Source organism: Meriones unguiculatus, chromosome 5 (genome assembly GCF_030254825.1).
Source record: "Meriones unguiculatus strain TT.TT164.6M chromosome 5, Bangor_MerUng_6.1, whole genome shotgun sequence".
Lineage (NCBI taxonomy): Eukaryota > Metazoa > Chordata > Mammalia > Rodentia > Muridae > Meriones > Meriones unguiculatus.
In genome coordinates, this window is record NC_083353.1 from 86,436,229 (window position 1) to 86,448,790 (window position 12,562).

The 12,562-nt window shown below is 48.0% G+C and overlaps 1 protein-coding gene across 2 annotated transcripts in view; it reads right to left on the bottom strand.

The window, feature by feature from the left end:
- Window positions 1-11,237, bottom strand: part of Lrig1 (leucine rich repeats and immunoglobulin like domains 1) — a 100,751-nt gene extending 89,514 nt beyond the window's left edge. For both annotated transcript variants that reach the window (XM_060383825.1, XM_021631950.2), the window contains exon 1: window positions 10,883-11,237. In XM_060383825.1, the coding sequence (XP_060239808.1) occupies window positions 10,883-11,106 (224 nt within the window). In that variant the 5' untranslated portion in view covers window positions 11,107-11,237. The remainder of the gene's footprint in view (window positions 1-10,882) is intronic.
- Between the last annotated feature and the right edge of the window lie 1,325 nt (window positions 11,238-12,562).

A 12,562-nucleotide genomic window follows, 5' to 3' on the forward strand; every position in this document is an offset into this window, starting at 1 on the left:
CTTACAGTTTCCATAGTTTTCTTTGGCTCAGAAGGGGGAAAGGCTAGCTAAGAATCTTTTATCCAGAATGCATGGGGCCACAGTTTTCCAGATCTCAGATTTTTCAAAAAGTTATTTACATGAGGATGAGACCCAAGTCTAAACATGAATTCATTTATGATTCATAAACACCTTATACATATAGCCTCAAGGCAACTTTATACACTAATTTCAATATTTTTGTGCAAGAAAACGAAGATCCCAGTATGGAATTTTCCACTTGTGGTGTCATGCTAGTGCTCAAAAAACTGTCATATTCTAAAGCATTTTGGACTTTCAGATTAGCAAAGTCTCATCGGTGCTTTTAAATGCAGTATTTGCTTCTCCTTGATTGTAATAAGGGACCATTAAAGGGTCCTTCACTGAGCCCCTCCCCCAGTGCTCCATTTCTCATTTGGCTGCTCTGGGAAAGCCACCAGCAGATTCTACACAAAGCCGCAGAGTATGTTCAAGTACGCATCCTATACACAGGGCCATTTACCCGCCGTTCGGTAAATTCAACCAACAGTTAAGTTTGTTCCCTCTTTGCTTCCACCAGCCAGAATCATCGACCTGAAAATGAAATCTTACAGACAGGAAAGGTGAGCAGCCACTGCCAGCCAGAACAAACCCCTCAGGTCTGCTGAGACTCAGCCACAAGCTACTCTCAATTCTACCCCATTCTCATTATGCACAGCATTAGAAAATGCACTCTTCCTGTTAGGTCAACAGCTCTCCTCCCCATTTAGTCAAGAACTTTTTTATGATGTTTCTAAGACTCTGGGCTCCTCTCTTCTGGAATAATGTACTAAATACCAAGACTTCGTACACAAGTTTTTCAGAGGGAGACCAGCCTTGCCTCCTCCTGTTCCCCTCAGCCTCAAAGAAAGTTATGGAAGGCTGCAAATTTGTATCTTCAACTTTTTAAGAACTTCGTTCTTTGTTTCTTTGCTTGCTGTTTTGGGGGGTTTTGTTTTGTCATTAGGCAAGTAAAAAGCAAACAAACAAACAAGCCAGGCATGGTATGGCACATGCTTGTAATCCTCACACTTAAAGAGACTGAGGTAGGAGGACTGCTGTGAGTTCAAGGCCAGCCTGAGCTACACAGTGGAGGCCTTGTCTCAAGAACAAACAAACAAAGCAAAGGGCAAGAAAATTTAAGACCATGCAACAAAGTTCTACAGACTCCAAGTCATTAATACTTGAGATGAAATAGTTTTTACTTTGCGGTTGTCCAAAATGTAAACTGAACAGTTCCTAAATATTATTTCAAACAGACTTGTGAAATAACCTAGAAATCTTCTCAGAGGCTGGAGAAATGGCTCAGGGGTTGAGAACACTTTCTGCTCAATCATGAGGACCAGACTCTGAATCCCAGTGCCCACTGTTGGGTGGCTTAAAAACACCTTTAACTCCAGCTCCAAGACATCTGACGCCCTCCTCTTCTGAACTGAATGGATGCACACGTGGGTGGGTTATGCTCGTGCGTACATGCGCGTGCACGAACACACACAAACGCGCACACACACATACTGCATATGAATACATGCACATACAACAAACACATAAACACAAATAAATTATTTCAAAAGTAAAATAAAAATCACATGAGAATTCCTCATTTTTCTCTTGGGCAAGGCACAGCCTCTTCCATGAGGACAAATTACCTGTGGACAAGACACAGACACTGGGGCTGAGAAAGCAGTGAACTGAAAGTGAGGCAGCCCTGGCAGCTAGAAAACACTTATTTTTGGCTTGGTTTCTGGCTCTCTTCTCCTGCAGGGGAGGGAGGAGAGACAATCCCTCCCCATTTGAGTAGTGGCTTCAGCATCCATCACTTGGTTGAATCAACAACCCACTTCCTGGAAGCTCCGGGCTCTTCTGCTGTTTATAAAGTTTTGCAAACACTAGGCGCTCATGTGCCAGAAACTCACACTGTCCCAGGTGGAGAAAGGAAGTCACACACACACACACACACTTTTAGTAAAAAAATAATAATAATAAAAGGAAAATCAGTACATGAGCATGAGGCTGAACCAACATTCCACATACTGGAAAGGAAATAAGAAAAAGTTTTCCCAATTTGCAGAACAGAACTTAAATTCACAAGCAGACCCTCCATTTAGTTCCCTGCCTATACATTTTTCTTTCTCTTAAACTCTTAGGTGCATACTTTTATAAACAGCGAATCCACTGTTATCAAATATGACAGTGGTTTAATTATGCTTTACAGATCTGTGAGCTTAAAATGACATATGCTGGTTGGGTTTTTAAACCATTAAACACTCTATAACTTACCAAGATATACATTTTCACAGACAGAATATGAAAACTCATCAGATTCATTTTAAAGGAACTCTCTGCCCAACAGAGAGACAACAGAGAAATAGAGCCATGGACTTCTACAACACAAATCACTCTGTAGCTATGAGGAGGAAGCATTTTTCTAATCAGTGTGAAGCTAGAAGGAGCCCAGAGGGTTCCAGGAAGCTGGCTCAGAGCTTTCGGGGGATTTTCTTATAGGGTGCTTCTAACTCTATTTAAAGCAGACTCAAGTAGACACAGCTGGAGGGTGAGGCCTGCAAAGCAAACAAGAGTTAACTCAATTCAGATTCAAGACTTAGCTACAACCAACGGCTAGCTATCTCTACATGAAATAACAATAATATCTGAAATGCCACTTTTAAATGACCCATTGTAATCGTATTTGCTCACTAATAGATTCTACAATTAAAAGCGTAGAAGAAACCTCGCAATTAAGGGATCTGTGGAGAAAGAAGAAAACCAGTGAGAATTGTACAACGCGACAAGGAGCTCATCATAAGAACTTCTTAACACTTCCCACAAAAGCAAAGGTAGGGCAAAAATCATAATAATAATAATAACATGTAATCTAAGAATATAAAAAACAGGCGGGTGGTGTTTTTCAGTCCCAGCACTCAGGAGACAAAGGCAGGAGGATCTCCAGGCCAGCCTGGCCTACAGAGCAAGTTCCAGGACAGAGAAACCCTGTCTCAAATATGAGAGAGAGAGTATATAAAAAAAAAAGGGTGCTGAAATACACATTCAGTAAACATTGTGGAAATACACAATTTATCAAAATTCTCTTTAGAAAACAAATTCATTATTTTTCAGAATGTGTTCAATTTCACGTTTCTTAGAGTCATCTCTTAGTGAACAACTGCCATGTGAATGTTTCCCACCCCAAAGCTGTTGGATGAGAGCCCTACTCATTCACAGATGGAACTGCGTGCTTTTGATTTACCCCTTTAAAAACTACAGAAGAAGAGAGAACCTACCAGAGCACAGAGACTGTGAGACAGACCATGAGTTGATAATTACTGACAATTCCAGGATCCATGACATTTTTAATAAACCGTCCACTTGTCTCTCTGAACAATACAGAAAATAACGGTGAGAAGAAAACACCCTACCTTAGCAGAGTGAGCTTATTTAAAGTATCTAGCTCCGTGGCAAACATTTCCTTAACTCAGACTCGGTTTCAAGGCCACTCTAATCATCTCACAAGAATAAAAAAGTCCTCTCGGCAACAGGTTTTGTCCCAGTCAGCTGACTGTTTTCACTGCCCTTTCAAAGCTCAAATGCTTCAGATGCCACACTCAACCCAGCGCACTGGAACCACAGGACCTGGAGCTACCTAGACGCTCTACATCTCCGTTCAGAGGCTCAATCCCAATGGTCCCTAACAGCCATCATCAAGTAGTTTATCCAGAAGGAAGAATTTATCAGTGCAATGTGTGCTCTGGAGAGACAGGCAGTGAATTATTTGAACAGCAAATTATAAATTAGTAGAAGGGTCAAAGGACAGGCTGGGGTGGGGGTGGGGCAGCTGCTCACTGCTGCACAGAGACGCTGCAGACGGCAAATTTTAGAGAGTTTTTAAGAAAAGGGGAGGGGCTTCTTGTGGGAGAAGCGGTACTCATTCATTATTCATTTCCAATACCTGCTAGTCATAAAAGGTGAGAGACCCGTGCATCTCAAAGACTTAAAGACAGACCACGCTTTCTTGTCTTTTGCCAAAACAAACTCAAGAAGCGGTGATAGGAACCGGTATCCTGGTTCACAAGGAAGCAGCGATGAATCCGGCCTCATGGAGATGAACGGATTGGTTGTTAACACACAGGCCCTTACCGGTTAGGTTAGATTAAATAGTAATAAGGGTGCAAACAATCGCAGCCGTTCATGTGGGCAAGGCTGTGAATCATGGCCATTCACAAGGGAAAGGACTCACGGACAGGTGTGCCAGGAGCGATAGCAAACGGCTCTTCAAGGTGCATCCCTGCCAGGCTCCTCAGGTGGCCCTGCCTAAGGTACCCTGCCTGTGCCCCCTACAAGTTGCCATACCACTGTAAACAGACCAAAGCAAGCGAAACCTGTTATCTGCCTTCAACCAATAACTGTCTCCCCTCCCACCTCCTCTCCTCCAAGTCTTCCCAAAGAGAAGTGGGTATGTGGTGAGGATAGGTCCGCCCTAAAGACTGAAACCTAATCTCATTTGGAAGAGCACACCTGCATTCTTCCAAGCTTCAGAGCTACCTGCCTTAGGGTAGGGCTCAATTTCAATGAAACCGTGAGAAACAAGGGGATAAAATGATTGGTTTAAGGACTTCTCACTTTCCTACTTTTTCCCATGTGCCGTCCCAAAAGAATAATGCTACATAAGCAGTATTTGTACAACTGGAATAGATTTTAAACTACCTCAACAATTTCTGCTAATTGCATAATTGACTGCAACTGTGTGCAGTTTCCTGCCTACTCATCTGAGGTCCCCGAGGCACACGAAGTCTACCTTTTGTAGTTTTCATGTACCACCAAAACTGCTGCTGGAGGATGATGCCTGGCTTGTGGGTCGTGCTATGTTCTCACACCAAAAGACTCCTTCATATTAGAAAGGTAAACTCTTCCCAGGAAAGCCTTTCGTCCCTGGGAAACGCAATTTGGAGGGACAAGTCATGAGAATGGATGCAAGATCTGAGGTATTGCCACCTTCACCTTCAACTGATGAACTACACAGAGAGCAAATGGCGCGCGCGCACACACACACACACACGCACAGTTTGGCTGTCCTCACAGAAATTACAAGATAGGCTACTATCAACGCCTTGGTAGAAACAGGGGCAAAGGGCTGGACAGTGGAGATAGCAGAAACGAACCTTAAGAATAACTTTCAATTTTTCCATCACCACTCCAAAATAAAGGGTGGTGCTGGGTGCCTCCTCCCTGCCCCAAAAAGTGGATGGCACCAACAAGTTAGGCAGGGTGAAAATAAAGGAAGTTCCAATCACATCATTCCCACCCATCACACACTCACACACTGGCGTACAAGTATCCAGTGCCCATTTAGGGAGGATGCAAAGAACTCAAGGCAGAAAAACACAGAGCACAAGACCCAAGAAAAGGAACCACTTTTGAAAAGAATAGAACAACTTTTATTAGCAGATTGTGTAATTGTATTTTAGAAGTCTATGCATCATATGCTTGGGTCGAAAACAGATGATGAAGGCTGGAGAGAAAGCTGAGTACTTCAGTGCACTTTCTACTCTGCAGAAAGGCCTGTATTCAGTTCCTAGCACCCAGACGAGGAAGCCCCTAACGGTCAGAAACTCCAGTTCTAGGGGAATTCAACACCTCTGGCACCCACAGGCACCTGTACTCATGGGCATATACCCCACATACACACACATGGGCAAACACATAATTAAAAACAATGAAAATAAGCCTTTTTAAACCCACAAATGAAGCACTAAACTATAGAAAACATGACAGAACAGAAGCATAAAACAAAGCTTTGGGATTCAAAAAAAAGAATACACACCCAAGAAAACAGACACAAATCGGTAGTTTGCAATTTAACTGGTGAAAAACTGAAATATTCATTATTATATAAACTATTTGAGCTAAACCAATAAATTAACGCAATTCTCACTGAACAGAGTTCAACCTCTGGTCTTCAAGGTCCATAAGGAAATAAAAGCAAATCTGAAGTGTTACTGGGAACAACAGCAGACAACAACCAGCCAGTTATGGCAGGGAGCTAGAACTGAAGTAATGAGGTCCATCCTTAAGGGGCCTGAAGCTTCAATACCATGCCTAAGCTGTAAAAACATATTACTGATGATCCCTCAACCTCCCACAGGCCAGACACCACTTGAGGTTTTCACGGATTTCCCTTCCTCTGCCTGGGTTTCCCCCACCCCCCACCCCCACCCCTTTCTCCCTCCTGTCTCAAGCCAAAGCCTTTAACCTTTCAAAGAGCATCCAGTGTAAACAACTCTGAATATTAACACAGCGCAAAGTCCTGTTCGCTTCTGAAAGACCCCAGGGTCCCTAGTGTGTATGTAAATGTCACCAAGCTCATCAAAACTAGTTGAAAGTTAGGCTTACCTAGTCTTGCAACCTCTGGGGTAGGTGGAAGGAGTCCCTTTTATGTTTTAAATGAGGTTAAGGAGAAGGAGGAGGAGGAAGAGGAGGAGGAAGGCCAAAGCCAAGCACCACCAACCACCATTCTTACCGCTTACAGAAACTTTCAACTCAATAAATCCCTCTTCTGGATTTCCCTCTCACTTTCCAAACAGCCATAGGCCACTTTAGAGGGCCCCCGTCTGGCTCTCCTGTCTCACAGACCTTTCTTCCCCGCTTTAGCAGGTGCATGCTCTAGAGCCAGGTGTGCTAAATCGCACTAGTCCCCAGTGGGCTCTGGGGCATTTCTATCCACCCTGGGAGTGTGCTGAAAAGGTTCTGCACCACGGAGACACTTCTGCAGAGAAGGGAAGAGACTCTTTCATTGTGAGCATGGAGCCTGACAGTAAAAAAAGGTCAACCAGAGGGCAACCCAACTGGCCAGGGAAGCAGCCCAGGGAACCCAGGCGAAGTAATTAGCCAAAGAGAGAAGAGGCTGGAGAGGAGGAATACGCAGGCATCTGACAGAAGCTCTCTCTCATCAAGGAATCCTGCACGGTCCCCAGCCTTCTCAAGATCTTGCCAAGAATTACTGCCTGTACTACCCCTCAGCAGTCCAAAGTTTGTGAAATCTAGTAACCATATGTAATTATAGAAAGAGGTGAGCACACCGATTCTTAAAATAGCGTCTTGAAGTTGGGGACAATGCGACGAGGATGTGGCTCAGTTGGCAGAATGCTTGCCTAGAGTATGCAAAGCCCTGGGTTCAATCCCATCCTTAAGAGATCTTTTCAACAGGACCTCAAAGCAGAGAAAAACCTCGAAAGGTGCAAATACCTTCAAGATCTGTAGGGCTGGGGGTGGAGCCCCTCAGTAGGAAAAGCACAGTTGTTTAGCATGTACCAGGCAGTGAGTTCAGATCCCTAGCACCACAAAATAAATAAATCCGTCTCTATTCCAAACAACCTCCAACCCCAAATCGAAACAAGTTCAAGGTCTGCTGAGCTCTTAAAGTGATATGAGACAAAAAGTAAAAGAAAAGAGTAAGGAGGGACTATGGACCAGCTGGGTATTTCATTTAAACATACATATCTACCTACACACAAAGACACACATTTGGATTCTAAAAGGATTTGCTCATCTCATTTGCATAAATAAGATAGAAAGTCATTTCCAGAACCTTAATTCACAGTACCTTGCACACCTAGCCCTTGAAGCACAACTGTAAAATCTGGAAAGACAGAGGTTGTTCTTGCTTCCTAAAACTCTACAGAGACAGCACAGATTGCATGCTGTCTAACGTAATCACAACCACCACTGACATGCTCAAACCAGCAAAGCTAGATTTGAGCCACCCAACTTGATTCTGCAAACTCACAACACAGAGAAGCAAATCGATAAATACTACTGGCACTCAAGATGACCACACTTGGTGTCCTTTCCTGAATGTCCTTGCTTTTGAATCCCGGTTCCCTTCCCTCCATAGAACAAGAATCCAAGCTCTGCCCTCCTACGGCCTGCCTCCCTCCCACTCCCATCAGCTACTCACTCAGGATGTTAATGCCAACAGTATTTTGTTAACTAAACTCTCTGCTCAAATTTAGACAGGTGAAAAGGAGTCAAAAGAAAATCCTCTTTAACTTTTTAAACAGCTTCTGAAATCGTGCACTCAAAAACAGTTTCAAGGAAAGCAAATATGTAAGTTCTAAGAAGTCCAGCCTTTTCTAAGGTCCTGGGAGTTGGGAGTAAGGCTGGGCAGTGTTTGGTGCTATTTATGAATGTTCTGATTGGACCATGCCAATCTCACTGATGCAATAGCATAGGAGGCTCAGTTCCGCTCCACCACTAAGTAGCCAGAAGGAGTAAGTTATCCTCAGCCCTGGAGAGAAGGCCACTTCCCTCCATCAACACCACCATGCTCTTTCTACCCACACCACATTCGTAGTCACTATTAAAAACTGCTCATTTCCCTATTGACGGCCTGAAAGCAACTCCAAAAGTAGATGTACTGTTGATAAAAGCGGGAGGAGTCCCATAAAGCCATAGGTCCCTTACTGTCTCAAAGCCACAGCCTGAAACTGTTTGAGCAGGCTGCAGTAAATCTACTTCATAGGCTTATAAACTAGCTCAAAGCACTTTCTAGACACAGTGGCCTTAGAAGGTGTAAATTCAGTGAAAATACAAGATATTTTATTGTTATATACAGAGACTTTCTCCACTTCTATCTTGCCAAAATAAAAGCGACATTTTGAAATGAAAGCACTGGTACCGGAGAGACAGCTCAGGGGTAGCTGAGAGGTTGCCCAGCTCAATCCAGACCTTAGGTTCAATCCTCAATGGGCGAGGAGCGGGGGGATGTATTTTGAGAAATCTGAAGGTTACGAGACAATCCACACTTGATCTTACTTTACACAGAAATAAAATAAACTCAGGTATTTTTCAAAGGACACCCTTGTGTGTGTGTGTGTGTGTGTACACATACTAACTCAGAAACCACACTGCTTGAATCTACAGCCTAATCCATTAGAACCATCTTCAGTAGCATCGTACCTCCTCAAGCTCAAAATACCTAGTCTGGTATTTACTTATCACTGGGTTGTGGGAGTAAAAGAGATTGTGACTTTAAAGGTGTTTATGCTGTATGAATCGTCCCCTGTAGGCAACTGAAAGCCTAAAAATGACTAGTAAGTTCTGTTCCAAAAAAGGGCAAGGCAAGGTGGGTCTCGTGATCAGAGGAAAGTACAGATAAGAACACTCTGTACTCTCCGGGAAGTGATGGATTGGAACCGAGAGCCTTCCTCAAGGTGCCACTGACACATGGCTTTACAAGTCTTCCAACAGGTGAACACCTGAGAAGTTATTCTGACTCTACCCACCTGATTTTATTACTTAATTTAAACACACACACACACACAACCTACATTGAGTATGCAAAGGGAAATCACAACATCCTCAAACTGCCTCAACCATTAATAAATAAAACCTTAGCAAAAAGCAATAGCATGTTCCCCTCCCAGTAACCAACAGGGCCACCATGTATGTAAAACCCACTCTAAGACCATGCATTTTCACTAGTGAATTTCAGAGAGGAAGCAGATTCTGAAGAGAAAGCCTAAGGGCAGCAACACTTGCTAAAGGGTCTCAGCTGTCTTCCGAATTCACACAGCAGCTTGCCCAAGAGATCCACATAAAGGCCTCGTACTCAGAAAACACGGGGTCTTCTTGTCAGAAAGGAATTAACTTCTCCCTTCAAGACAGTCAGATATCGGGGTCCCCTCATCTGCAGTCAAGCCATAGGTGTGGGTTAAAACCTGTGTCGTCGATGTCCACATTCTAAAACAACAAATGTCATGACTGAAGCTACTGCTTTACCTACCTCTTCTACGTCCCAGGAAAGACATTCAACTGCTCAAGTGAGAAGCAGGCTACTACTAGGTCTTTTTCTGGAAGGTACTAATAGTTCTAGAGATGCTAATTACTGATAACCGGGCGAGATTGGGCTCACAGGTCTGAGTTTTTGAAGTACAACCGTGCTATTCTTTCTATTCCACTATGTTGACAGGGATCTAACGTTTGTTGTCGTTGTCCCTGCCAAAACTCCTGGAAGAAGCATCGCACTAACTCCAGGTAGGCCCCAACCACAGCAGCACAGGAGTGCTCCTCTGTGGGGTGAAACAAGCCCACGGGGCCAGCCAGACCCTGCCGGCAGGCGAAAGGAGCGAACAGCCACACTCAGAGGTCTCCAGGACCTCGCAAAGCTCCTCAACTCCTGAGTTCCCCAGGGCAGGGTCCCTTTTGCCCTGGCCAATGCCAAGTCAAGACACCACAGTTCTCAGGCGATCGGGAGACAGCAACACACACTCACTAGTAACTAATATAAATAGAACGAACGCCGGAGATAAGAGTCACCTTCATTCATTACCAACTGGGGATACGTTGAGGGAGCTGAGACACCGAAGAGGTGGGTTACAGGACGGGAAAAAAGAAACACTCAGCGATCCCAACTTAAGACTCTGCCATCCTCGCATGCACACAAATTCGCTCACCTCCACTCTTCACTCAGACAGCCACACACACGCGCCTAGCGCTCGCCGGCACACTCAACTCACCTTCAAGTCACAAACCGGTGGCTCACCTCCACGCCCCACACTCGCTGGCCCCCAGACTCCACGGAGCACATGCAATCATCCCTACAGGATCGCTCCCGGCCCCTCTCCGCACCAGGACACGCGCTACCAAGCACGCTGCTTCTCCAGAATCGCGCCCACCCTCACACCCCGGAGGCAGAGTCCTTCCGTCCGGGGACCCCACGCGTGAACTCCACTCGGCCACCCACACGTCTCCCAGCCCGCACAGCTCGCTCCGAACCCTCTCCGGCTGAGCACCCCCGGTGCCCCCCGTCCCAGTGACAGCGCCCGGGGCGAGCGGCGAAGGGAATACTCACAGGCTCCGCGTCCAGGAGGGCAAGTCCCGGGGCAGCGTCGCCAGCCCGCGCCCACTGCAGTCCAGCGAGTCCCCGGCGCAAGTGCAGGCGACCGCGCAGGGCGCCCGCGGGCCGGCCTGGGCTCCCGCCGACTCCGGCCATTGCAGGAGCAGCGGCAGCAGCCAGAGCAGAAGGCGAGGCGCAAGGCGCGGGGCCCCGAGCACTCCCGGACCCGGCCGCGCCATCTTGTCTGGAGCGCGCCGCGAAGCCGGGGCGCGAGCGCTGCGAGGTGCGGGCGGCCGCGGGCGCGGGCTGCGCTCGGCGCTAGGCTCCGCGCCGCCGGGGCATGGACGCCCGCTCCCCGCTCGGCTCCGCGGCCGCGGCACTCAGCGGGCACGCTCGGCCCGGGCCGCTTCGCAGCGCCCCGCGGGGGCCGCCACCCCCGCGCCCATCCGGGCCGGGCCGGGCCCCGCGCGCGGCGAACTCTTGTGGAGTCCCGCGGTGAGTGCTCGGCCGCCGCGGCTCGTCCTTTCCCCCGCGCCTTCGGAGCCGGGGAGCACGCCGAGACCCGCCGCCGCCGCCGAAGACCGGGGACGCTCAGCCTCGGCCTGTGCGCGTGGCGCGGGCGGGCATCTCCCCCAGGGCGCTGGGCGGCGAGCCGTGGACCCCACGCGCCTCTCCGTCCCGGAGCGGCCGGAGCGCACCGTGCCTCGGCGCGGCGAACAATCAGCGACCGGCCGCGCCGCGGTCCGGCCCCGCGGCCTCTGGCCCCGCCCCGGCTGCTCGCCCTCACACACGCCCCTCCGCTGGGGCCCCCCGGCGGAGGGCTGCCCACGTTGGATGCCGGGCTGCAGCGTTGCGCCCCGCCCCGCCCGCTGCTCATTGGCCGGCGGAGCCCCCGGCCCGCTCCCTCGGCCGTAGGGGCGCTCGCTCCCCGAGGCCCCGCCTCCGCTCGCTTTTCCCACCCGAGGTGTGAAGGGCGGGGACTGGGCGGGGAAAAGGAGGGGCCGCGCTTCCTCCTCTTAAAGGAGTACTCGCAGGACGTGGGCTACCGAACATCTGGAGAACCGGCCTAGGCGCCGGTCCGTTGAGCCTGGGGGAGGAGAGAAAGTTGGGACCCTAAGGCACGGGTTTGGGAGCTGTCTGGACCCAGGGTTTGTTCTGCTCTCCCCAGACAACAGCGTGGTGGATTTACAGCAAACCTTCGCCCTTTTCACTGGTGCCTTCCAGGAGAAAAAAGATTATTTAAACTTTCACGAGCTTCTCAGCTCTGTCCTCAGAGGTTGCCCCCCCCCTTCTCATCTCATATCCTGGAGCTCACTTCTGCTGCTAACTCGTTCCTCTTGATACCTTAAATCCAGAAATGTGTCTTTGACTAACGAAATGAATGTGTACTGCAGAAATTGGATCTCAAAGGCACGCCCCCCCCCTTCCCCGCCCCTAGTTAGCTGCAGGATAGTTCGGGAAATGCTCTGGACTTGGAAAAACGGGGTAGCTGTGGTGCTGTGTTTTGTTTTTTAAAATCGGAGCCTTTAAAAGACAGCTTTCAAGACACTATCCGTGGTGTACGCTTCGGAGGAAGAGAGAGAGCGGTCAGAATGAATTGGTTGGCGCCATGTGAAATGGTGCCTGGACCTTGGCAAGCACCGTCTTTCATAGCTGCACTGTAATGCTTACCTGCCCCTCCGAGCGCTTTGCTGG